Genomic DNA, 25,289 nt, shown 5'->3' on the forward strand with positions numbered 1-25,289 from the left:
CGGTTTGGCAGGTCGCAAATGGTTCCCCTGTAATCAGCATCACAAGACTCCCCAAAAGAACAATGTTTGGGTGAGCCTCTGGATAGGTGACACAGGGAGGCGTCTGGGGGTGCATTCAGAGAAGGCACAGGGTGTTAGCTTCTACCCCAGCAGCCTGCCTCTGCTACCGGAGCAGTCACATCATCACCTGTCGCCAGGCGCCTTTCCACCGTCAGCCATGTGACCCGTGCGCCCTGTAAACGTACCCGCTGGGCACAGCTCGCCCTCCTTCCTCGTACACCCCTCTTGCCTCTTTATTCCTTTCCCTGCTCTTTTCTCTTGCCTCTTGCTCTTGTCTCTCTTCGTCCTCTTGCTCTTGTCCCCCTGTCTGTCTGCCTGCTTCTCTCATGTCCCCACTCTGACCTGGCCTTTCACACACACACACACACACACACACACACACCCCGCCCCCTTGCACTAACTCATGCTGTGTTTGCTTACTGGTATACTGTGGCAGGGCCTGCCGAAAGGTACGCGCTTTGCCTTTTTTAAATTTATTTATCCTTTCATGGAGTTCCCCTCCCCTTCCCACAGGCCTGACCCTCGGGGTGTGTGTGTGCACATGGTACGTGTATGATGTGTGTGTGTGTGTGTGTGTGTGTGTGTGTGTGTGTGTGTGCAAGCATGAGAAGGCCAGAGGAGGACACTGGGTTTTCTTCTATCCCTGAGGTTACAGCCGTGCCTGGCTTTTTACATGGATTCTGGGGATTCAAATTCAGGTTCTCAGGCTTGCACAGAAAGCCCTTATCTATGGAGCCATCTCCCCAGACCCAGTGTCCTTTATTACTGCTTCTATTGCTTATGATTGAACCCAGAGTCTCATGTACGCAAGGCAAGTGCTCTACTACTTAACTATTTCAACAACGCCCTTTCTGTGTTTTTGAGAGTGTCTCACTAGTTTGCTCAGGCAGGCCCAGAATTTTTGTGATCCTTCGTTATCAGCTCTGAGTGCCTAGGATTACAGGCCTGAACTACCGGGCCTGGATAGAACTATCATCTTATAATAAACTGTAAATGTATGTTTCCCCGAGTCACAACCTGTTATCTTGCGATTGGTGCTGGAGGTAGGGCGATCTTGTGGTGGAGTCCTTAGCCTGTGGCGTGCAATTCTGACCCCAGGCAGCCGGTAATAGAAGCGTTACACTGGAGATCATCCTCCTGCAGTACCTGTCGGTAGGGAGAGTCCACTCACCTGCTGTCAGATGTGTAGTGCTGAGAGAAGTGATGTGTGAGAAGAAAAACACAGCTTTTCATCAGACTTGCGGAGCGCTGTCAGAAGGCCCAAGAGCATCATGTTTGAAGGTCACATCTGAATATTTCCCATGGATGCTTAGGCCAGAAACCACTAAAGATTCCTCCAGTGGTGTAGCTAACCCGGATGGCCTTGGGGTGGCTAACGGATGCTCAATTTCCTAGCTTCCTTCTTAGAGGACAGCAAGAACAGCCTCTCCTGTGCACTGACCACCTCTGCCCTGTTTCGAGTCCTGTGGTGCCTGACACATGGGACAAAAGAGGACATACCTGCGATGTGCTGTTTCAAGTACCCCAGTAGCAACTAAGATGCTTTTCTGATAGTCCCAGGGCAACGGAGATATTCTAAGGAGACATTGGCAGGGCTAGAGAGATGGCTCAGTGGTTAAGAGCACATACTGTTTTTGCAGAGGACCCAAATTTGGTTCCCACCAACCACTTCAGGCTGCTCACGACCTCCTCTAACTCAAGCTCAAGGGGATATGATGCCTTCTTCTGGCCTCTCCTGGCACCTGCATGCATGTGCACATATCCACACATAGAACCACAATTCAAAATAAAAACAAATCTTAAGAGAAAGTGAGGGAGACACTTCTGTCCCTTCCTTTGGGGATCACATTGTCTTGTGACAATGCACCCCCACCCCCGGAACTGGGATTTCCTCAGGAATCTCATGCTGGGAGGAAAAGGCTAACTTGTCAGCCAGAGAGGAAACTGTCTCCTGGAAAGAGATTTCCCACACTGCTAGCATCTTGTTAGATGACAAGGAGAGACTGGAGCCAAGGACAACGGTGATAGGCGGGACCACTCTTGATAAGGACTATTTTGTAGGACATGTTAGGATGCTAGAGACCTGGGGGCGGGGCCCAGGACTTCTTAAGTACCCACACTGACTACATCTCCTTTCCTGCTTTTCACTATGACTTGTTAAGTTGGCTTATTGAGGACTGGTGGCCCTTAGGTTCTGATCCCCCAACTCCAGTAATACTAGTTTAAAGCCACTGGTTAAACTTTCTGGGCTGGCAAGAAAGTCTATACGGAACAATAGCATGGAACTTACACTGTGACTCCCTTGCACAATGGCTCTCAGATCCATCCTTAACTATCCTGACATTTGTTGAGAATTGCAGACTGTGTCAGAAAACCGCTAGGGATAATTTTATTTTGAGCTGGGAAGCGATACTATGTAGTGAGTACCTGTGAGGTACTGGTCATTAGTTTAAACATATCATCTCTCCTAAAACAGTCTTTACACAGTATCATTCCCACTTAGATAAGAAAAATGAAGGTTCTAATGAGGAGGCTTGTGACTTCTGGGAGGCATGTGTAGCCTGTTGCCCCCCCCCCCCAAAAAAAAACCCTTTAAATTAGAAGAGAAACCACGGTTACAAAGATATTGTCATTTATTCATGTTATATTACTGCATTTCAAAGGCAAAAATACAGTTGTCTGTTCTGAACATCAAGGTCAGAGACAGCTCCCCACCCCTAGTCCCAATGGTAAATACACACATTTGCATACACGGGATGTGAAAATACATACACAGCATCACAGGCATCTCAAACAGCCCAGTGGCCAGTGCAGACCCTGCCAGGCTGAAGCCCGGCACAGCATTTCCTTTGCCTTCCTGTGCCACTGATCTTTCCCAAAGGCCACTCTACACAGGTCACTAGCAAAAATATAGACAGAGAAAGGCACAGCACATGACACCGGGGTCCCAGCTCCCAGGTGAAGGAAATGCTGCTCCCTGACTCCTCAACCCTCCAGTCCCAAGGGAAGCTGCTGACAATGGCATCTCCTGGGCCAGGCAAATGCCCAGGCCCCGCAGTGTCTTAGCTGTGCCCTGGGCCTGAGGGGCCCCAGAGAATGCTGGAAGGTGGAAGAACAGGCCAAACCATTTCCCTTGGTTCTGAGAATGAACCACATATTTGACATGAACAAACCCAGGAGGAGCAGCACAGAGAAGAGGCAGTTTCACTTCAGGAGTAAAGGAGGTCGACACAGAAGACACCACTCAACATCTGACTCCCATCCTTTAAGGCACTTTGGAAAGGTCAGGATCTGGGGACAGGAAAAATGTCCTCTCCATTTCCCCAAAGCCAGTCTCTGGTTTAATGGCCTTCTAGAGGCATGGGGAAGTGAGAGAGCACAGATCTTACACAGCCTGACTGCTTTGGCTGGGATAATAGTTTCTAACCACACATTAAAAGAAGCTTCTGGAGAAAGCAGCAAGTTAGACACTGTGATGCTCAAAGCAATAAAGGCACAGGTAAGATCAGGGCCATCGCTCCGCTCAGCATCTACACTCAGCTGGAGACCAGCTGCCACGAGGAAAAGGGTTCAGTTCTGGGATTAGACTGTCATCTGAGGATCTCAACCCAGGTTGCACTTCACAAGCCTTCCGAGCCTGATGGTCTAAAGGCTGGGGTTATCTCACCCCGCAGCACTGCACACCAGCACGGGTGAGTTAGTGAATGACCCCCGTGGGTTAGATCGAGGGATGGGAGCACCTGCTAAAACCCTGAGTGGCGATGAGGGGCTTTGTAGGCACCAGGATTCTCAGGAAGAGCGGGATGTGGGTTCCGGTGAACTTTCTAGACCTCTAATTAAAAGGCACAATCATGCTGGAGAATGAATTCTGACCCTGAGCGCCACAGGAAATTTTAGGGAAGAAGGTGAAGGAGTGAAAAGGGAGAAGGGAGAAAGCAGGAGGAAAGGAAGAACCGCGACTTGGGGTGGGTGGGTCAGGGAGTGTGGTGCTAGGCTCTGAGGGCGGTAAACAACTGACTGCTGAGATTTTCAAGCCCACAGCCAGGGGCCCTGAGGGGTCAGTTCTAGCAGGCTGAGGGCCCCTCCACCCGGCCCACCTGGGGGCGTGGAGGGAGAGTTCTGCCAGGTAGGCAGATGCTGTCTCCCAAGTTCCTGACCCAGGGGTCTGGCAGGGTAATGCTGACCTGTATGCTTTGCCCTCATCAAGGGGCCTGATGGTAATTTTGCTCTTTGTAAAACCTGGCCTGCCAGCTAAATCGGAGGCTCATTTGTGACCACTACAACATACATTATTTTTCTTCCTAAAAAATAATCAATCCCTTCCCCACATTTAAAATACCCCAAGAAAAATACATAGGAAATTCAAGTACATAGCATGCCTAGAAAAATAAATTGTCATGACTTAACACTCAATAGCTATTCCAATTTGGATCAACACAGAATCAAGCTATAGCATAATTAGAAGCACTCAATTTAGTCTTTAAGACACTACAAACTGCTTCTTAAAAAACAAACGAACAAACAAAGCCCCCAAAACAAAACTTTACATTCAGAAATCAGACAGGGATCTGGAGACAGGTTGTGTGGGTGAGAGTATCCAAGCTCCTGCTCTGAGTTCAAGTCTTGGAATCCACACACACACCAACAGAGTACCACGCTCCAGGCTCAAGTTTTAAAATTCTTTTGCAAAGAAAGCACGCACACACAGTGATTGTGATAGTTGCATACAATGAGAGGACATGGGACAGGGACACAACATGAGGCTGATTGAAATTTTGATTTTTTTTGTATAAAAACTTCAAGATTATCACATCAATCTGAATCCAGCAGCAGTCTCCAAATTGTCATGAAGTATAGACATCACTGATCAGAGCAAGTTCTTACCATTCCATAATCTAGCGTCTCAGCAGTGGGAATGTGACTCACAGTCACTACATTTTGATCTGTGTACAGTTCTGCCTCTTTGGAGACGACACAATGGACATGTCCAAGAAGCCTCCAAAGGCTGACCTTCTTTTCACTGACAAACACCTTGTAGAATTTCATCCAGTGCCGAGCCAGGCTGGGGGCAAATGTTACATTCACCCTGGGCATCTGGAAAGGTGTCTGAATGACAGCAAGGAAAACTACCATTCAGACTGTACAAATGAGGGGGACCAGCCCAGTCGACTGGCAGAGACACACATCGGAGGTCCCTGGCCATTTTCAGGTCTCTTATTTGTTCCAAAATGCTATCTTGGTGTCCCAATGTCCACTGTGATTTTGGTATATAATGGGTCTCTTTGTACGGTCAACACCTTGTAGGAAAGTGAGTTCAAACCATCAAAACGCATAGTTTCCTTTGTGTGCGCAATCCGGTCAAACCTACCGGGAAAACGTGCAGAGGGAAGGGTTAAAACAAATGTTAACATCTGAACACCTTCCCCAACACCTTTGCCCAGCATGGCTACCACAGATGAAATGCCTCTACCTCCCTGGAGGAACAGGGCTCTGTGCAAAGCCTCTGACTTACGGCCTGCCCCAATGACCTCTTCTGACCTCTGAGGGCAGCAGGCACATGCACACATGCAGGTAAAACACGCATATACATAAAATCAACTAAATATAACATAAAGAAAAAGGATCCACACAGAACATACCTCTGAGGATTGGGCTCATTTTTCTTGTCTCTTGAGTGTCGTATCATGCGACACCTTCCAACTACAGCATTTGGGCGTGATACAGACATGCCTTTATGAACTATTCTGGGAAGAGTAAAGGGAGAATCATTACTATAGCTGTCATAAGGCTTGGGTCTAGTAGCCCAGCTGCAAGACTGTGGGCTCATCCATGGACCTAAAAGCTGTTCACTAAGCCTAACCCCTCAGCATCTGCTGGGACACAGCCCGGGAAGGCTTCAGCTAAAATTTACATTCCCTCCCAATATCCCGAAATGACAGATTCTGCAAAGTGTAGTGTTTGCCTCATTAAGGTCCCAAATCAAAGCACCAAATACCCAAGTTAGGGGAAGACCTGGATGGGCCTTACTGTGCTCTGAGTGCAATAGATACTCATGTGTGCATGCTTGATAACCAGCTTGCACACTCTAACACTCAAGTTTTTCCCAAGGCCCTTATAAGGACTTGGAGCTTTGGCAAGTTCTCACATAGCGGTAACCTTGAATGGCATGGATGCTGTTCTGACAGACACCTTCTTTCCGTTAGCTCATCAAATGTATCCCAATTCAGGTAACAAGTTCAGACTGGCTCCCAGATGGGGTTTGCTCCCTGCAACCTACAGGAGACAGGTCTGCCAGTTTTTAAAGTGTCTGAGGATGTGGATGTGGTAAGACTGGCCACAGCATAATGAGCATGCACAGGTTCCACACAAGCTCAGAGAGGGTTTCACTATGTAGCCCCCTGGCTGTCCTGGAACTCACTCTGTAGACCAGACTGGCCTCAAACTCACAGAGATCTGCCTGCCTCTGTCTCCGAATGCTCCACCATACCTGGCTGATGTATTTTATTTTTAAATATGTGCGTGCGTGCGTGCGTGTATGTGCATGTGTGTGTATGTGTGTGTGTGTGTGTGTGTGTGTGTGTGTGTGTATGTGTGTGTGTGTAAATGCCTGCAGACTCCAGAAAAGGGTGCTGGGTCCTCAGGAGCTGGAGTTACAGGCAGTTGTGAGACACATAAACCTCAGATGGATGCTGGGAATAAAACCTGGGTGCTCTGCAAGAGTGGTATGTGCTTTTAACTGCTGCGCCACACTCCAGCCCTACTCCGCCTTTTCTTATTTGTGGTTAAAATATTCAAAAACAAAACCAAAAAAACATGGCACAAAGATTCTGTGGGAGGAAACTTGCTTTATACCAAAAAGGAACTACAGTGAGATTCAAGTCTTCTTACCTTCAAGTCTGGCCCTCCTGTCCCCATGTCCCATCTCACCCAAGTGCTGGGGTCCCACAAATGTGCTCACTGCGGCATCTGGCTTTGCATGGCTTCTGAGGTTCACACTCTCATGCTTGCAAGGGGAATGCTTTACTCACTGAGCCATCTCCTCGGCCCTTTCACATGAGATGCAGAAAGCCCGGGGAAGGAAGTCAGAGTCACCCTGCCCCACCATCCTGCTGCCATCTTACATTTCCCAAAGCTGCTCTGAAAACCCCAGAGGCCTTTTCCCTAGAGACTCTGCTAAGCACCTGTAGGACCTACAAGAGCACGGCCCTAAGCACCACAGGAGTTGGGTAGGGACTGCTCCCTCCTGGGTGCCAGTCCTTCCAGAAAAAGCAAAACTGGAGACAGAGATGGCTCAGAGGTTAAGAGCACTGGCTGCTCTTCCAGAGGTCCTGAGTTCAATTCCCAGCAGCTCACAACCATATAATGAAATCTGGCACCCTCCCTCTTCTGGTGTGGTGTGCAGGTATACATGCAGGTACAACACTGTATACATAATAAACAGCCAGGCGGTGGTGGCGCACGCCTTTAATCCCAGCTCAGGGAGGTAGAGCCAGGCGGATCTTTGTGAGTTCCAGGCCAGCCTGGGGTACCAAGTGAATTCCAGGAAAGGTGCAAAGCTACACAGAGAAACCCTGTCTCGAAAAAACAAAAACCAAACAAACAAAAACATAATAATAAACAAACAAACAAATCTTAAAAAAAAAAAAAAAAACTGGAAGTGAAGCCCAACAGACCAGAAAGAGATATGAACCATGAGCATTACCTGTTAAAAATGTCATCATCTTCTCCTCCCCAGCCCCAATAATTATTAGGAAATCCATTGATGGCAAGAAACTGTTGTTTACTGAGAGCAGAGACACCTCCGAAGTACTGGACATACGGCAGGCTGAGGAAGAAGCACATAGGCAGAGCCCCGTGGTTAGTAAGCTCTGACCCCAAGTAATGACTGAATACACCAATGTTTTCCTGTCCATTTGAGACAAGGGCTGTGTATCCCAGTATGGCCTACAACTCACTAGGTAGACCAGGCTGGCCTTGAACTCACAGAGATCTGCCCACTTCTCTCCCAAGTGCTAGGACTAAAAGCACCTGGCCACATGAATATTTTTGAGGTTTTTTTTTTTTCCTTAGGCACTGGGAGAAAAATCTCTGTTTAATTTGCTTCCCCGCACCCACTTTAAAAAGCAGTTTACTTGCTCACCATCTTTCCAAATCCAGCCCTCAACCAAAACGGTTCCTTTTGATGTTTAATTTGCTTTTATATCAGTGTTCAGATTATCTTAGAGACACACAGATATGCAGAATCTTTTTTTCTAAGAGTACAGTACTGTACCTATGGTTACCTAGAAAACAGGTCAGTTACAGGGAGACTAAACAGTTCTCCTGTGGCTCTGGAGTCTGCTTTCTGTGTACCTTGTTCTTGCAAAGAGGTCCTCGTTCAGGCAGCCCACTGTCACGCCATGCTTCTTTGTTCTTCCTATCTGCCAATCTCTTTCTTCCAAAGGCGGAAGGGTTGAACACTAACCCTAACAATGGCAGCTACATCTCTGGAAACTGCCTCAAATTTTCTACCTTAGCCGATTTAGCAAGGTATGAACCTACTTTTCCATATTTCCAAGTACTGGGATTGTGGGGGTCCACAGAGGCTGCCTAGTGAGACTGTACTCAGGGTCAGAGAATCTGAACTTGCTTTACCCAGCAGGGCTGCATAATGGGATGATTTGGCCACGGGTGTAGTTACCAGGTGTTTTGAAGGGTCTGCACTTGGCTATGCTTTTATTTTGAAAGGGGGAGGTCTTTTGCCTCTCTCCTCGGCATTGTATAAAGAGCCCTTTGGAATAAGCCTCAAGGTGACTGGGTATTGTGACCCAGAGCCCGCCCAAAGCCATCCTGTATCTCTGCCTTTCTTATCATCTCCATCTATCTTTCTATCTATCTATCATTTCCTCACTCCTCACTCCTCCCCACAAGAACCCTTCACAGGTCGGAGCTGGCCTCCGACAGATGCCCACACCTGGGGCACTGGGAGCTCTTGTCCTTCTATACCCTTTCCATTTTAACATCTTGATGGTTAGGAGGGATCGGCTGCCCCGAAGGCAAAGGTCTGTCCAAGGGCCCTCAAAGGCTTCAGTTTCTGTTACCCTAAGTACAACTCCAAACAACACTTAGGTTCCTACTGGACTCCAAAGGGACTGAGAATCATCACATAAACCGAGGAAAATGCCAGCTAAACCACACAGAACACACACAACTGAAGATCAGTAGTGGTTCCTTGTCTTTTGAGAGAGGAGGTCATTTGTGGACAAAGGGTCTCACTTTATATCCCAGGCTAGCCTTAACTCACAGTTCTCCTGCCTTACTTGACCTCTCAAGTGCTAAGGTTACAGTATGTGCCACAATGCTTGGAACTTGGACCCCTCCCTGTCACACACTCAAGTGTGTGCCTGAGTGTGTGCTCACTCACTAAGTCACCCCGGAAATCTTTGGACAGATGATCTTCCTAACCTCGGTCTCCCAAATGTTACAATTACAGGGCTAGAACACCTCACTGGCTCGGAAGGGCGGCTGTATTCACACAGAGGCTATCTGCACAGGCCAAGTACACTTGGACCCAAACTAAACCCAGGTAGCTGCAGTACAGATTCCTGGAGCCTCAGGTTTACTTAAGGAAGGGAAAGATAATGCTTTTCAAATATGAGTAATCCAAAAACATTTCTATGCTTAATGCAAACAAGGATGTCAATTGTGAAACAAAAATGCACATTTATTTACTTACTGACTTTGATTTTTTTTTTTCCTTTGCCTGCGTGTATGTATGTCTGTGAGGTTGTCAGACCCCTGGAACTAAATGGAGTTACAGGCAGTTGTGAGCTGCTATGTGGGTGCTGGGAATTGAACCTGGGTCCCCTAGAAGAGCAGCCAGTGCTCTTAACTGCTGAGCCATCTCTCCAGCCAGCCCTCCTCCTCCTTTTTTTTTTTTTTTTTTTTAAAGGCAGGGTCTTACCATGAAGCTCTGGCTGTCCTAGAACTCAGTATGTAGATAGGCTAGCCTTGAACTGTGGAGATCCACCTGTCCCCACCTCTGGAGTGCTGGGATTAAAGGTATAGACTTTTATACACACATACACTATGCCTGGCCCTTTGATTTTTAAGACTAAATAAATGACTGTAAGGCTACGTTCCACATGTGTCAGTAAGGTTTGGGTCACACTGCTGCCCCTACCTACAGACAGGAATATCTGGCCTCTTCACTAGCACTCTGATAGAAAAGTTGGAGCCCTGTGTTTGAGCAGAAGCCCATGTTCTTCTTGGAAACAGAACCATATTTCTTTGACAATGCTGAGGGACATCTGCCAAGATACCTAATCTCTAGACTCAGTGTGTATTCTGAGGGTCCACTTTGCTTCCCAAACTGTGGGGCAGGGGACAGCAGAAGGTGAGGAAAGCCAGGCACTGTTGGGAGCCCAAAGGTAAGAGCTATGCTGAACACTAAGGATACACAGTAACTAAACGCACTGCTGGATTAGTTCCTTCTCCAGCAAGAAATGACTGCAGACTTTTAAAAAAGCAACCATGTCTCAGAGGTAGCGTTCTCCTGCAGAGCCAAGAGGCACTACAGAAGAACTACATTTTCTAGACCACACCTAAAATGCAGCAGGTCTGTGGCAGACTCTTGCTGCGTATGTCTTACCTAAACCCAAACTTGTCCATTGCAACAGAAATGTGCCGTGGCTGTGAAAAACACCTGTAGGTATTATGGTCGTCCATCGGAATGAGGTCCACATCACTGAACACAAAGCAGTTGTAGTCATAATCCTTCAAGGCCTCTTGAAAGCCAATATTGAGGAGCTTAGCTCGATTGAACATGGTGTCTCCAGCCTGGTGCAGAAACAAGAAGTAGTATCAGATGCCACAAGACCTTGGAAGAGAAAACTCAAAAGGATCAGTGACTTGTCTGCTACACATGGTCATTAGTTAACTGGCGGACTTCATTTTTCTGCCCTTACCGCACAAATCAATCCCGAGTGTCAACTCTCTGAGTCAACAATCCCATTTCCAGGAACCTGCTCGGGAGAAGGGCTTACATGTATGTGACAAGCTGAATAATTTTGTCCACTGTGAAGTATGCATCACAGCAGTGGATTGCAAACAGTTACATAAGCATCTCTGGGGAACTGGTTCAACAAGTCATGCTCAGCCACATAATGGAATAGAACTGCTTAAAAACAAAACAAAACAAAAAAAAACAAAAAAAAAAAAAAAAAAAAAAAAACAAGGGCCAGGTGTGGTGGCACACACATGTAACCCGGTACCCAGGAGCTTGAAGGATGTAGATTGTGAGGTGAGACCAGCCAGGGCTAAATAGAAAATTCCAGAGCAGCTTGGAATACAGCAAGACTTTGTTTTACAGTGTGTGTGTGTGTCTACAAAAAAAGGTGAAAAGGCATTTAAACATATGTCAGATGTTATTTATATTATTACATTATTACAAATATTCTCCAGGAACAAAACACAGGAAATAATGAAAATTAGGTGCCTCTTCACCTCCCACTCTCTATTATAGCCTGACTGTCATATTATTTAACTTCTACACAGCTATCAGATCACCAACTAGACCCTGCCAGATAGAGGTGGGCCAGTCAATACTCGCCCTCATAATACTAACAGTGTATAGCAGGAAGCAGGTGGATAGCCATGATAGAGTTAGAGCAAAGCTCCTGCTTCGGTCCAGCAGATGGGCCCAAGTCCTTCATATTGTCATTACTTACCTTGTTTATTTCCAGTATCATCCATGAAAATATAAGAACTGACACTTCTGCTTTTTATTCACCTAGTGCCCCATTGTCATAACATAAAAATGTAATAGTTGCTGTCAAGTTTGATGGAAGGATGGATAGATGGACGGATGGACAGATGGATATGATGGATGGATGGATTAGATTGGACGGATGGACAGACTGATAAACAAGTTTCAATGTACAAAGGCAGATGGTGGCACTTTCTATAAAGTTCCAACCAAAGTAGCTCTTTGTGGGTTCCTCCAGGGGTATCTGCTCTTACCAACTCCTGGGACCCGCGTCAGCAGAGATGGTCCCACATGGGCCCTGCTGCCCTCTGCACTTAACAGCTTACAAAGCCCTTCCTGAACACGCGCCTTCATCCAACCTCACAGTGGTGCCATAAAGCAGTGACGGCCCCCCACTCTGGAATCCTCACTTACTGAGACTCTTTTCCCTGAAACTCTTGGAATCTAGAGAATGGGGCCTCCACTTTGAGTGTACTGGCCCACAAGGGCCTGGAGTCCATAGGTGAAAACTCCTCTCCCCAGGCCTGGATGAAAACTCGGAAACTGGTACTCCACAGGCTGCCCATCAGGTAGACAACACAGAAACAAACTACTTAGAGAAAGGCAGGTACCAGGAAGTCAGAAAACAATGAATGAATTAAGAAACCACTTAGCACACAGAGCTCCTTTCTCCAACCTAACAAAGCCCTTCAACCATGCATGACAATGGGAAGCTGCGCCAGAGCTATGTTCTTTGGTTGCTCTACCACAGAGACTTGACTGGAAATTCTGGGTTCCATTAATTCCAGGTAAGCCATGGGACAAAAAGTCCAAACAGCAGAAACTGAATAGGAAAACTAAGAAGTTATTGGAACTACTGTTATTGTAACAACATATTGCTAAAGTCCATTGGGGGATGTCATATACAAGGCACAGAGTAATTGTTTCTACCCTTGTAGTGCGTGGCTTGATCATCTTGACAATCTTTTAATAACCATTGTCCCAACCCAAATTACACTTTGGAACATAAAGCTCCATGACCACTTTTCTAACAAGTGAAAGGGGCGTATTCCCAAAGCCTCTAACCCTCTACAGTATACTCTAAGGGTATACTCCCATGACCTGGGGTGCAGGTCCCTCGTGGCCTTCTCTGTACCACAGGACTTGCTGGCACCAACTGTTTGGTCTAAGCACTGTCTGAGACTAGCAGTATACACTTTCTAGGAGCTAAGATTTGGAACCACAGGCCATTAACAATCGCACCGTGGAGAAGTTCCAGCAGAACTGCTTGAGCCTGTTTCCCGAGAAGAGTGTACCAGACCTCGTTCAACGCAGAAGGGACCCTGGTGTCTGGACCACATTTAGATCTGGTCAGACAGTTTTCTAAATCACCTGAACCATCCATGTTCTTCCTCCTATGCCTCCTTTCCAACTAGTGTTACCTATGTGAACCAGGAAGAAAGGAAGTACATGGTACATGCTAGCAGATGTACTGTGGCCCACTAGGAACCTGAAACAGGAAGATGGGTAGAGTGTGAATGTGTGAGTGTGTGAGTGTGTGAGTGTGTGTGTGTGTGTGTGTGTGTGAGTGAGAGAGAGACAGAGAGACAGAGAGACAGAGAGACAGAGACAGAGAGACAGAGTCTTCCTCTTTTGAGACTGCAGAAAAGCCAAGTATTTTCTAAGTTTCTTTTGGTAAAATGCTTACCTTTCTTGGTAAGAAAGGCAGCATGGCAAACCCAATTATCTTTCTCTCTTTCTTGTTCTTTCTTTCTTCCCTCCCTCCTCGCACAAACCTCCCGCTACTTCATTCACCCAAGTGCAGATTTCTCAAGCACATACTTTCACTCCAGTCTATCCACTTGTAGCCAAGTGGATGGGCAAATCCTAGCCCTGGCCTCGCTTTCCTGCTTCGTCACACGGGGATGATACAAGGTGAGTTGTAATAAATAAAACAGGGCATGCCAGGCCTTCGTGCCTTACCTACTGACAGTTCAGCTACTACCACACCATGGAAACAGGTTTTTCATCCTTCTGGAACTATCAAAATGATTCTTGAGTCCTGTGGCTGTTTTCCAACACTCCTGGGGACCCTTGTCTTCTCTAGTGTTTACTTTCTGGCCTTTCTTACCAGCTTCAAGAGTCCTCCTTGGGGCTGGAGAGATGGTTCAGGGGTTAAGAGCACTGCCTGTTCTTCCAAAGGTCCTGAGTTTAATTCCCAGCAACCACATGGTGGCTCACAACCATCTGTAATGAGATCTGGTACCCTCTTCTGGCCTGCAGACATACATGCAGGCAGAATATTGTATGCATAATAAATAAATAAATCTTTAAAAAAAAAAAAAAAAAGAGTCCTCCTCAACGCCTACTTCTCTGACAGACAGGGATTTCTAAAAGGATTCGGCTTAACTGAGTTAGCCTGTGGCTCACATGATTAAGACTCCAACAGCGGAAGAAAGTGAGACCTTTAGACCCAGGAAAAGTGTGGGAATGCACAGAGGAAAGTCTGGAGAAGGGGGTCTTCCCACCAAAGCAAGTTTCTCTTTAAAAAGCGACTTGACTTTTTTTTTTTTTTTTGTCTGTTTGGGGTATTTTGAGACAGGATCTTACTGTGTAGACCCAGTTGGCCGCAAAATCACAGAGACTGAGTGTTAGGATTAAAGGCATGCCCCACTACCATGTCCAGCATGATTTAGTTTTTAAAAGTTGGCTTCTTCTCACATCTCACATTGGTAGACAAGACTTGTAGTTACCCTTTCCTAATTAGAGGGAGAAACAGGAAGAAAGAAGAGAGGCCAAAAATAGCTCAAATCTCTAAATGACTGAGAAGATGCAGATGAGAACAGACTCTGGGGGTGGGGGTGGAGTGTGCGTGCAGAAAGGCATCAGATGGTAAGAACATTTGTAAAGGCTGTGAAAAAAGAGGAACATTTTCAAAATTACAAGAATTCAAAACAGAGATAGAGGTGGGCCAGTTCATAGGCAGAGAGGAAGGTGGGCCCTTGCTGAGGTACTCAAAGGCTTTATCTTCATCTAGGCCACAGAGAGCCTTACACTGTGTTCTAGCTATCAGGGAGGATTTGTGTCTCCATCCAAGTAAAGGCAGGGAGACAGTCAGTTAGAAAGCTGTTTTATGATTCATGCAAGACAGGCAAGCCTAGGAAGTAACGGTGAGCAAGTTCTGACTGAATTCCTCCTCTAGGGCTCCAGGCTGAGGCTCTACCCACTTCCTTCTCATGCCCAGTCCTGAAGTATGCACACTCCTAAGAGCCCTTTGGGGGAGAGGCCGAGACAGGTACCAGAGTCTAGTCTAGTCTCCAGCAAAAACTTGAGGGCAGCTACGGAGGGCAAGAGTAGGCATCCCTTGACTGCAGCAAAGGTCAGAGGAACAGCCGCACAAAGCCTCGTTCACCTTGTCCATGTCCCAACAGCCTCTAGACCATGCATTCTGTCCACCCGTTCTGCCTGCCAGGAATGCAGGCCCACCCATGTGTGTCAGCAGCAGCTCTATCCTGAGACCTGCCTGGACTAGGGATACACCACACATGCCTCTCTGCCAGCACAAGACAGCTCAACAACTGAGTGTCCCCAAGATTCTCTATGAATCAGAGTATCTGTGATGGGAGGGATTTGGTTGCTGTAGCCCCATTACAAAGCCACGCCCACTCAGACAGTGACCCCCCCCAGAGCCAGCTGCAGGTCTGCAGCCAATGGCCCTGGCACCAGCTGGCCGAGCCCCAAGTGACCTTCCATGCTTCCTCAGATACCAAGAAGCCCTGGGCTGAGTGGGCTAGGACAGCTCAGGACTGAGGAAGCTCTGACTGGCAGCCCTGCAGGCCTCAGTGTGGATCTTAGAACAGCAGACAGCCTGGAGGACCACCTCAGGGAGCAATGTAAGAGCCTGGGGTTATACAAACGCTGAATCTAGGGAGGGGTGCTAATATCTCTTCTTGAGTTCCCAGCAGTTGGGGGTCTAGTTTTTATCCATAAGATGGTGGCCTTGGGCTTAGACACAGTCCCCAGCAAATCTGAGACTTAAATTTTTCACCCAGTGAGTAAAAGACCCAGGCTCTTCAGAAGGAGGATCCATACTCTTGGGAGGCAGTTCCCTGTTAGCTGAAGTAGTCACTCACAAGGCTGAGCACATTGCTTTCCAAGAACACTGGTTTGAGGAACAGCACAGGAATTTTGGGTGATGTGTGCAGAGGTCAGCTTAGAACCACAGTTACAGTGAGGCCACAGCTTTAGAAGGCTTGCCTTTTTCTGGGCCCAAGGCACAGAGACCTGCAGAGTACAGCAAAAAGGTGGTACTAAACACTTCCAGGATGTGTCAGACACAAAAATAAGGACTTCTCCTTCCAAAGCAACTTGCCTATTTGTATCAGTTAACTATAAAAACGTGGAAAGTATTTCTTAACAGACTATCCTATATCTGAAAATCCAGTCTGAGGAAACAATCTTGAATGTAGAAACCAAGACAGAGTAAACCTGAGACTTGAGGATGTTTGTTACTGTTTATTGGGCTTCTAATAAAAGAAGGGCAACTATGGTAGAACTCAGTGATCAACTACTATGAAAGTATGGAGGTTATGAATATGGAGACTATGAAACAGCGTGGGAAGATGATATGCAGCAGAAGAGAAAGGCAAGATAGAAACATTTATATACATACACTATGAGCTCTAGCAGGGTTTAATCTACAACAGCGAAGTCTCTCGGGCTCTGCACCATGAACTGGCTTCCACTGATCTCGATGTTTTCCCTGCAAGCCCACAGCAGTCCTGTGCTTGTCTGGGAGACCCCACAGCTGGAGGGCAGCACACTCACGGGCTTATTCACAGCTTCCCCTGGCCAGCAAGGCCTGGCACTGGGTTGGATGTGAGACCATTACCAGGGTGGCCGTGGCCGTGGCCGTGGCGGTGGTGGTGGTGGCGGCGGCAGCGGCGGCAGCAGTAGTTAGGATAGCAGCAGTAGGTAAGTCGACTTTTCTTTCTTTAGAGGAGGCAGAGAGGATAGAAGAGAAGGTGGGTGAAAGTAAGAAGCCGCCCACAAAAGGGAGCTTCTCCTTCAGTCTGCTTTGCTAACAGGATTAACAAGAAAAGGCAAAAGTCCCCCACTAAAAGGGGAAAAAAATGGCATATGCAAAAGAGATGGGCTTCGAGGCAAACTCTGGCTGCGGCAGGGAGAGGCACCCAGTCTGACTACCCTGTTCCAAGGCACGTCCAGTTAGCTGTCTCTTCCTTCTCGTGGAACGAAGGGTATGGAGGGAAAACTGACATTTCCCAGACTGACGTCAGGAGGCTATTCACTAGCAACTGAGTGCCAATAAGTGCTAGGGTCCACTCCTCGGGAGAATACACAGATGTGGTCAGAGAGGGAGCCGACAGAGCAGAGGGTGGTGGCAGACTGTGGTAACAAACACTCCCCCCACCACCTCTGTACCAGCAGGCTGAGAGCTCCGAATGGCTCAGCTGTTCACCCTCCCACTACGGAAGTTCCATCCCCCTAGCATCCACTAACGGGAAGAGGAAATAGTAGACAGAGGTGACACAGAGATAATGGAGACAGAAGCCAAACCTCGGGGCCATCCGGCAGCCACCCTCATCCTCACCACAACTGCTGCTGACCTCCTGGAGGAATCCTAGTGACTGGACCAGAGCCCATGACCAGTGAGTGAGTGGCTGTGCCTGCTCAGGAGGGCACAAAAGTCTGTCTCCAACCATAGCCACAAGCTGACACCAGCTAATTAACAACAGGCCACAGGGGGAGGGCTGGAGATGGCTCGGGTGCAGAATACCCATTGCTCTTGCAGAGGACCTGAGTTTTGTTCCTAGTGCCCACACCAGGAGGCTGACAACTGGCCATAACTCGAGATCTAGTGGCTCTGATGCCCTCTGTCGGCTTCTGTGGGCACCTGCACTCAATGTACACGTACACACACGTACACACACACACACACACACACACACACACACACACACACACACTTAAAAAAAAAATCTTCGAAATAAAAAAACAAGACAGAACAAAGTCACAGCCAGACAAAGCACCATCTGCCATCCTAGCCCAGGCTGGGCTCTTCCGCTTTCCCAAAGCCTGTTCAGCCAGGTCCGCCTAGAAGCATAAAAAGTCAAAAGGCTCCCGGGGTCTCTGTGGCTATTACCCATAAGCCACTGCCCATCTCACACGGGCAAGTGTCTGCGGCACATTCTGGAAACAAACATGGCAAGCAGGCTATTCCTCAGCACCTGTCTAATCCCAGCTCTGCCATGACCATGACATGCTTACCTTTGCAGCCTTCATAGCAGGGACAACTGAGAAGCCCTCACTGGAGAAAGTCAAAATGCAAAGGAACACAAGAGACTTTGCTTTTGGTTTGGGTCTTGCTACGTAGTCCAGGCTCACCTTGAACACACTGTATAGTGAGGCTGGTCTCAAACTTGCGATCCTCCTCTTTCTCACTACAATTACAGGTATGAATCATAGACTACATCTGGCTCAAAAATGACTTTTATGACCATGAACAAACACAGGGCTGAGGTATATTGCATCTTTCCCGGAGGGGAAGGCTACCCCAAGAGATGCATCACAGGCAGCTTATGCCCTAGTCAGCAATTCACAGGAACTTCAAGGGAAGGGTCCTGGGGAAGGACAGTGCCAGTTCTGCAAGGATCATGATCTGACCAAGCTAGGAAAGGAGACTTTGCTTCCAGCAGGGATGGACCCAGCCAGAAATCCAGGAGCAGGCATCTTGAGTGTGGGTATAAATAAATGGGCAGGACGCAAGGTAAGATACTCCATACTCCAAACCCTACAGAGTCCATAGTGGACTGTGGAGGAATGGCATGGTCAGAGATGTGGGACACAGTCTGGCTGGGGACTGGGAATCCAGGGCCAAGATGAGGCACAAAAAAGATGGCTGTCGAGCCGGGCGGGGGTGGCTCACACCTTTAACCGCAGGACTTGGGTGGATCTCTGTGAGTTCGAGGGCAGCCTGGGCTACAGAGCGAGTTCCAGAACAGGCTCCAAAGCTACACAGTGGAAGCCCTGTCTGGGGGGGCGGAGAGGGGGAGAGGCTGTCCCTTGCATCAAGTGGGGTGGGAACAGTGAGGAGGGAGAAGCCCTTCGGGGCTTCACAGAGCCACTGAGGGAGAGGAAAGGAGTTTAAAATGTATCCAGAAAAGGCCAGGGCAGGGGGAGGAGCATGGACAGAGAGGGCGGGGTAAACAAAGGCGTGAGGAGGAGGGGACAAGTGTCTGGATAAGGAGGACAGGCAGCTTGCCCCTGGCATACTGTGTAAAGGGTGACCAGGAAGAAGTGTCGGGAGCTAGCTCAGGACCAGGTGTTCTCACAGCTAAGGTTTCAGATCACTCTGGCCCTTGCCTGAGGCAGTGGGGAGATTGTCAAAGGGTTTAAATGATGAAAAGTCCCCAAAGTATCTTGCCTTTCTTTTTCTTTCTTTCTTTCTTTCTTTCTTTCTTTCTTTCTTTCTTTCTTTCTTTCTGTCTGTCTGTCTGTCTTTCTTTCTGTCTTTCTTTTTCTTCTTCTTCTTCTTCTTCTTCTTCTTCTTCTTCTTCTTCTTCTTCTTCTTCTTCTTTAATTTAATTTAAAGTTGGTGCTACCAGGTGGCAACGGCTTCCCATTACCTGGCTTTGTCCTTTTCTGACTAAAGTATGAGCGACAGAATGCATCCCCTGTTTACTGTATGATACCTTGACACTCATTTCCACGTCAAGGTCTGTCCCAGTGCTGAACTTGGCTGGATATCATGTCTCAGAGTAGGACATGGCACTAAGTAGGATGTGCAGGGACTCTAACAGGACCCACATATGTTATGGCAAGAAGAGAAACAGACCCAAAGGACCAAAGCCAGATTTGCTCCTCTGCAACAACTGGGAAGCCCCCCCCCTTCCCCGCCCCCAGCACACTTGCTTTAAGTTTCACCGTGGTTGAGGAGCCTACACTGAACAAGGTCAACCGCTTCCTACAGACAGAACAAGTAAAAACCATAGAAACTCGTGGGAGCTCATGTCTGTGTGTGGGACTCAAGGTACAACCTTCCATTGAAGAAGTTCAGAAGGCATGGTCCCTGAGGCTCCTGAGTCTGTAGTCTGACTCACCACTGTGTTATCTTCTGATCCCACAGAGGTCCCAACAGGTGGAAGGCAAGCCCCTGATGTTGGTACTACATTGGAATAAAGCGGGAGGCAGGAAGGAAAACAAAGAATGTATTAGCAAAGTACCAGCGGGAGGCAAGAGGCAGGAAGGACAGAGGGAAAGACGCAAGTGAAGGCAAACAGCTAATATTTACTAAGGGTTAGCCATCACACAACAGGTGCTTCGCAGCCCGGAGAGGAAATGCTAACTCCCTGTCCTTGCTTGGAGGTGTCAAGGGCTTATGTGGCCTGCCCAGGATCACTGACTGGGAAATGGCTCTCCAGGCATGAGGCTTACTCCCAGCCCTGGATACCCGGCTTTGAGAGACACCCCAGGAAGAGGCTAAATGGCCTCAAAAAGTGCTACTGTGACCCAGTAGGAGGGCATTAAACTTGGAGTCTGGGGTGGGGTTTAGTGGCAGCCCACTGTTATTGGTGACCAGTACTTGTCTTTGCTGGTTATTCCCTCTCTCTGAGTCTCTCAGCTGAGACACAGAGCAGAAAGCTCCTTCCCCGCCCTCCAGGGTCTAAGCAAGGCTGGCAAACGGGGAAGGAGAAACACGTGACTTTTTTGCTTCTCTTCAAGGCTGGAGCTCGGAGATAAGGCACTTGAATGCTTGGCAGGCACTCTACCACTGAGCTACAGCCCCCAACTCCTGTAAAAGATCCTTTTCCTGATACTAGGGTACAAGTGGGGGAAAAGAGAAAAGGGAGAGGAGGAGGAGGAAGGAGAGAGGGGCTGATTTAGGGTTGTTTTCGCCAAAGTGTGATTCACAGAACACTCACCACTGGAGATGATTCTTGGAAAATAGCTCTGTCTAGGCTAGCTCAGGAAAGCTTCCAGGGTCACAGTGTTCCAGGGCATGGAAAGCTCCTTAACAATGAGATCTGCCTTCTCACATATTTAGGAACCCCTGTACTAGATTATCAGGGAACAGCCTTCTCTCCTTCCTCTATAGAAACTTCCAAAGCATTGGACTGTCATCATCCAGTCATATTTGGGGGTGGGGGGTGCGGGGGTTGAGACAGGGTTTCTCTGTGTAGCTCTGGCAGTTCTGGAACTCAGAGATCCACCTGCCTCTGCCTCCCAAGCTCTGGGATCAAAGGTGTGCGCTACCACTGCCTGGCTCATAGCTTTTTTTTAAATTGTTAACAAACTGCTTCAGAGCAAAGTCTCACCTGCGTAAAGTGGACTGGGAGCTTCAGGAAGGCAGAATCTTACACTTCTTTAGAACTTCCCTACAGTAACTGAGGCAGTACCATGGCACAGGAGCCCTAGCTAAATGGGCAAACGACTATCCCAGCTTCCCTGAAGAAACATAAGCCCTTGACTTTGATGGAAGCAGAAAACAGCAATCTTACTATCTCAAGCAGGCTCAAAGTTGATCTTGAAACAAAAGGGGCAAACTGTCTTTTCAAACACATTTCAAGGAAATATGGCACATAGATAAGTCAGACCTGTGAACGCACCTAAGAGATTACAGTATAAACATGAATTTAAGTATGGGGATAAAGCCGGGCAGTGATAACACATGTCTTTAATCCCAGCACTCAGGAGGCAGAGGCAGTGGGATCTCTGTGAGTTTGAGGCCAGCCTGGTCTACAGAGTGAGATCCAGGACAGCCAGGGCTCCATAGTGAGACCCTGCCTCAAAAGAACCTTCAAAAGGGTCCTTAGGTCTGTCCGAGTCTCCAGGTTCTGGTGATAAGGCTGGGTCAATTTCAAAGTTGCCCGAAAGTCTGACACAAAAATGGACTTTTGTTTTTGGAATTTTTTTTGTAGAGTAGGAAGGAAAATACACAGTTACCTTAAAATGATAAATAATCAGTGTTTCACTTTGTGATAATTGGACACGGCCTTTTTTTTTTTTTTCTTTTCATTTTTGCTAGAAGGTTACTCCAAACCCAAACACACCCTTCCTATTTCCCACGGCTAACAGAGTTGCTATCAATAAGCAAGCATACCATTTGGCACTCAGCTCCCTGTGCTGTTTAAATAAGAGCAGCAGCAGCAGCAGGCAGGGGGGCACTGCACTGTAAAATGTCACACTGTCTATGAAAGCACTCCCTTCCCTCAGTACTGACTGTGCATACATCCGTGTGCCCGAACGCTTCCTCCTGCCCCGTGCCATCTCCCCAAACCTCACCTGGTTGATGACATAGATGCCATAGTCCAGTTGCTGGCGCTGGAGGACCGGGTGCAAATAATACAGCCAGTATTTGAGGTGCTCTTGCCGGTTGCGGAACGGGATGATGATGGCCACCTTGTGAGGGGAAACACAGTCCTTGGGGGAGTAACGACCGCCCATCTTTATCTCTGGGTTCTTCTTTGCCAAAAGCTCCAGATCCACAGGAATATTAAAGTCAATCACCATGGGGCCAACTAGAGAGGGGGAAGGAAGAAGTTAGGCAGCGGCAGGGCCCACCACGCCACAGACTGCATCAGCTGACCAGACCACAGCTACAGAGACAGCTCCTCCTGGAGGAGGGAGGCCAGAAAGGGCATCCATGCCCAGCGCTGGCATGACTGATCACCTCAGGAAATCCCTCATTCCGGGAGCCCTTTGAGCTGGGCAAACCCAGACCGTCAGTTACCCGTGGAACACTCCCTGCTCAAGAGACCCTTTCCCCCTCGGGCTGCGCTGGAAAATGGAGTCCGGCTCAGACCATCTGACGGTTGCAGTAGAGACTGGTGGGCACAGATAAGTAAGCACTTTCTCACACGTCCTGAGCTTGAGGCAGCCCTGCCACCTGCCGTCTGTGTGGTTCGAGACAAAGGACTACTATGGCCCTTTCTAAACTTAATCTAAGCGCCCGCCTTTAGTCTCAGACTCAGAGAGGCAGAGGCACACCAATCTGAGTTTGAGGCCAACCTGGTCTACAAATCTAGTTCCAGGACAACCAGAGCTACATAGAGTAACCCTGTCTCAGAAAATAAATACACACACACACACACACACACACACACACACACACACACACACACACATAAAAATAAAGAAAGAAAGAAAGAAAGAAATAAGACCTAACCAGACCAGGAAAAAAAAAAACAAAACAACAGTCTAACTGGAGAAAAGAAAGGAGGAATGTGTGTGTGTGTGTGTGTGTGTGTGTGTGTGTGTGTGTGTGTGTGTCTCACACTGAAGATAGTGAGGAGGGGAAGGATGGAGGGAATGAGACCCCAGAAGAAAAGGAGGGAAACAAAAGGGACAGTCAGAAAGAACATAAAAAGAAGAGAAAAGAAAAGAAAAACAGCAACAAAAACCCTCCAGGCTGTAGTGGCATATGCCTTTAATCCCAGCAACCTGCGAGTTCAAGGCCAGCCTGGTCTACAGAGCAAGTTCCGGGACAGCCAGAGCTACAGAGAAACACTCTCAGGAGAGGGAGAGAGAGAGAAAGAGAGAGAGAGAGAACGCTTCATAATAGTGGCTGATAGAGTATATGAACCAAGAAGGTCTGGATGGCTCCAGAACTTCTGTCCTCTGGTCAGAGAAATGGGCCAGTAAGAAAGTGCTTGGCTCCGAGGGAAAGGCAGACAGCCGATTCTGACATGGTGGCCAGGGACAGAGGGAAGAAAGGAGCCCGTGGAGTGCACCTAGGGGTCCAGGCTCACACAGGGACTCAGGGAGACAGACCCAGGACCGCAAGCCCAGGCTCGAGGTGCTCAGTGGAGAACTAACTGCCCAGGACAAGCCAGGACGGGAGCCGCACCAAAGGCACTAAAAACACTGCTGTTGAGAAACCCCTTCAGTTCACTAACTCACCATTTCCTAAGTCCACATCACCACTGAACTAAGGTTGTCATTGGGGGAACGGTCGTTTGTTTCACATCTGAAACAAACTAGGCACTAGAACACAGGGGGAACCCTCTATGGGAGGGTTCCTAACGATCAGTCACCTGAAATACACGAGTGAGACGCACTCCTCCTGCCCACCGCTGTGCAGGCCCCAATCTGTCCTGTTTATTAAAAAACAGTGTAGCTCACAAGCCCAGGGAGCATCTGCCCTCTTAAGATCTTCCTCTAACAAAGGAAGCCATGAGCCTGCTCCCCGTGCCCGGTAAAGGCTTCTGGACAGCTGCCACCTCCTCTCCCTTTCCTGGGAACCTCCTCAATCTTATCTCTCTGTCCTTCACCACAGGCCCTGTTTCCACTCAATCATTTTCTTCTGAGACACAGCTCCAATCTTATCACCTTCACGGCGAAAGCTGTATGGGCTTACACAAAATGAGGCCGAACGCTTTGGCTAGGCAACACGGCCTACCGCTCGGCTGTCTTCCCCGGCTTGGTGCCTATTCCCTTAGCCTTTCCTACTCTCCTTGAACCAAATAGCTTTCACACTGACAGGCAGGGCCTCAACAGAACTTCATCTCTGATGACCATACAGCTCAGTCAAGAAGGGGAGCCTCAAACTCAGAAAAGCTGTGCCTCGAATCTGGGCTAGGCCTCCCTTTTGCAGGCCAGGGTCTTGCAGAACCAGTTTGTTGTTGTAAGTTTTGTTTTGTTTTAATTTTTTAATTAATTTTTTCTATTATCAGCTTGATACAGTACAAATTCTTAGCCTAATAGTGAAATGTTTCACTGAGGCTTGCCCAGTGATTGAGTAAAACCAAAACTTATTCTAAGCCACAGTCATCCTAGGGTCCCCCCTGCTATGTAGCCTCCCTGGATCTGTGGGTTGCAGTCTGATTCAGAACCAGTTTTTAACAATATTGCTGCTGTCCCAGTTCTGACCTCCCAAGATGCCCTGAGGTGGAAGCAGGCATTCTGTTCTAGGACTACGTTAGTGGTCACCTGGTACAATCCACCTCAATCCTATCAGCAGAATTTCCTGGGGTAACTGGCACCAACACCCAATCTCGGTTCAACTCAGCTGACCTTGGGAGGGACAGAAGTGGATGATTAACAAAAAGCCCAGGAGATTTTGGGTTTAAATGTGTCTGTATGCTGTGTACATATATGTTCCTATGGGTGTGTAAGGTGTGTGTATATCTGGAGGCCAGAGTCAACATTATTTTCCCCCGATTGCTTTCCACCTTAATGTTTGAGACAGGGTCTCTCACTGAATCTCATTGATCTGAACCCAGGTCCTCAGGCTTACAGCAAGCACTGTACTGAGCCATCTCCCAGCCGCCAAATAATAATTATTGGGCAAAGTGGACAACAGAGAGCTTGATGGCCCATTTTCACAAGCCTTGAAACTTTCTATCAATGAAGGTCCCTAGAGATCCCCACTCTCCATAAGACCTACTAGGTTTAGAGGCTCAGCTCTCCAATCCTAGGACAAGACCTCTGGGAGATCCCAAGGTACAGGGAACTCATGACCCATCACTGGGTTCTTCTTCCTTCA

The 25,289-nt window shown here is 48.0% G+C and overlaps 1 protein-coding gene across 1 annotated transcript in view; it reads right to left on the reverse strand.

Moving 5' to 3' along the window:
* Positions 1-2,694: 2,694 nt before the first annotated feature.
* The window catches only part of B4galt1 (beta-1,4-galactosyltransferase 1), a 36,398-nt gene continuing 13,803 nt past the window's right edge, over positions 2,695-25,289 (reverse strand). The window contains exons 2-6 of the mRNA XM_036179805.1: positions 22,088-22,323; positions 10,691-10,878; positions 7,763-7,885; positions 5,700-5,804; positions 2,695-5,424 (exon numbers count right to left, since the gene is read on the reverse strand). Coding sequence (XP_036035698.1) covers positions 5,292-5,424; positions 5,700-5,804; positions 7,763-7,885; positions 10,691-10,878; positions 22,088-22,315 — 777 coding nt within the window. The 5' untranslated portion in view covers positions 22,316-22,323 and the 3' untranslated portion in view covers positions 2,695-5,291. The remainder of the gene's footprint in view (positions 5,425-5,699; positions 5,805-7,762; positions 7,886-10,690; positions 10,879-22,087; positions 22,324-25,289) is intronic.

This window comes from Onychomys torridus, chromosome 2, assembly GCF_903995425.1.
Source record: "Onychomys torridus chromosome 2, mOncTor1.1, whole genome shotgun sequence".
In the NCBI taxonomy this organism is placed as follows: Eukaryota; Metazoa; Chordata; class Mammalia; order Rodentia; family Cricetidae; genus Onychomys; species Onychomys torridus.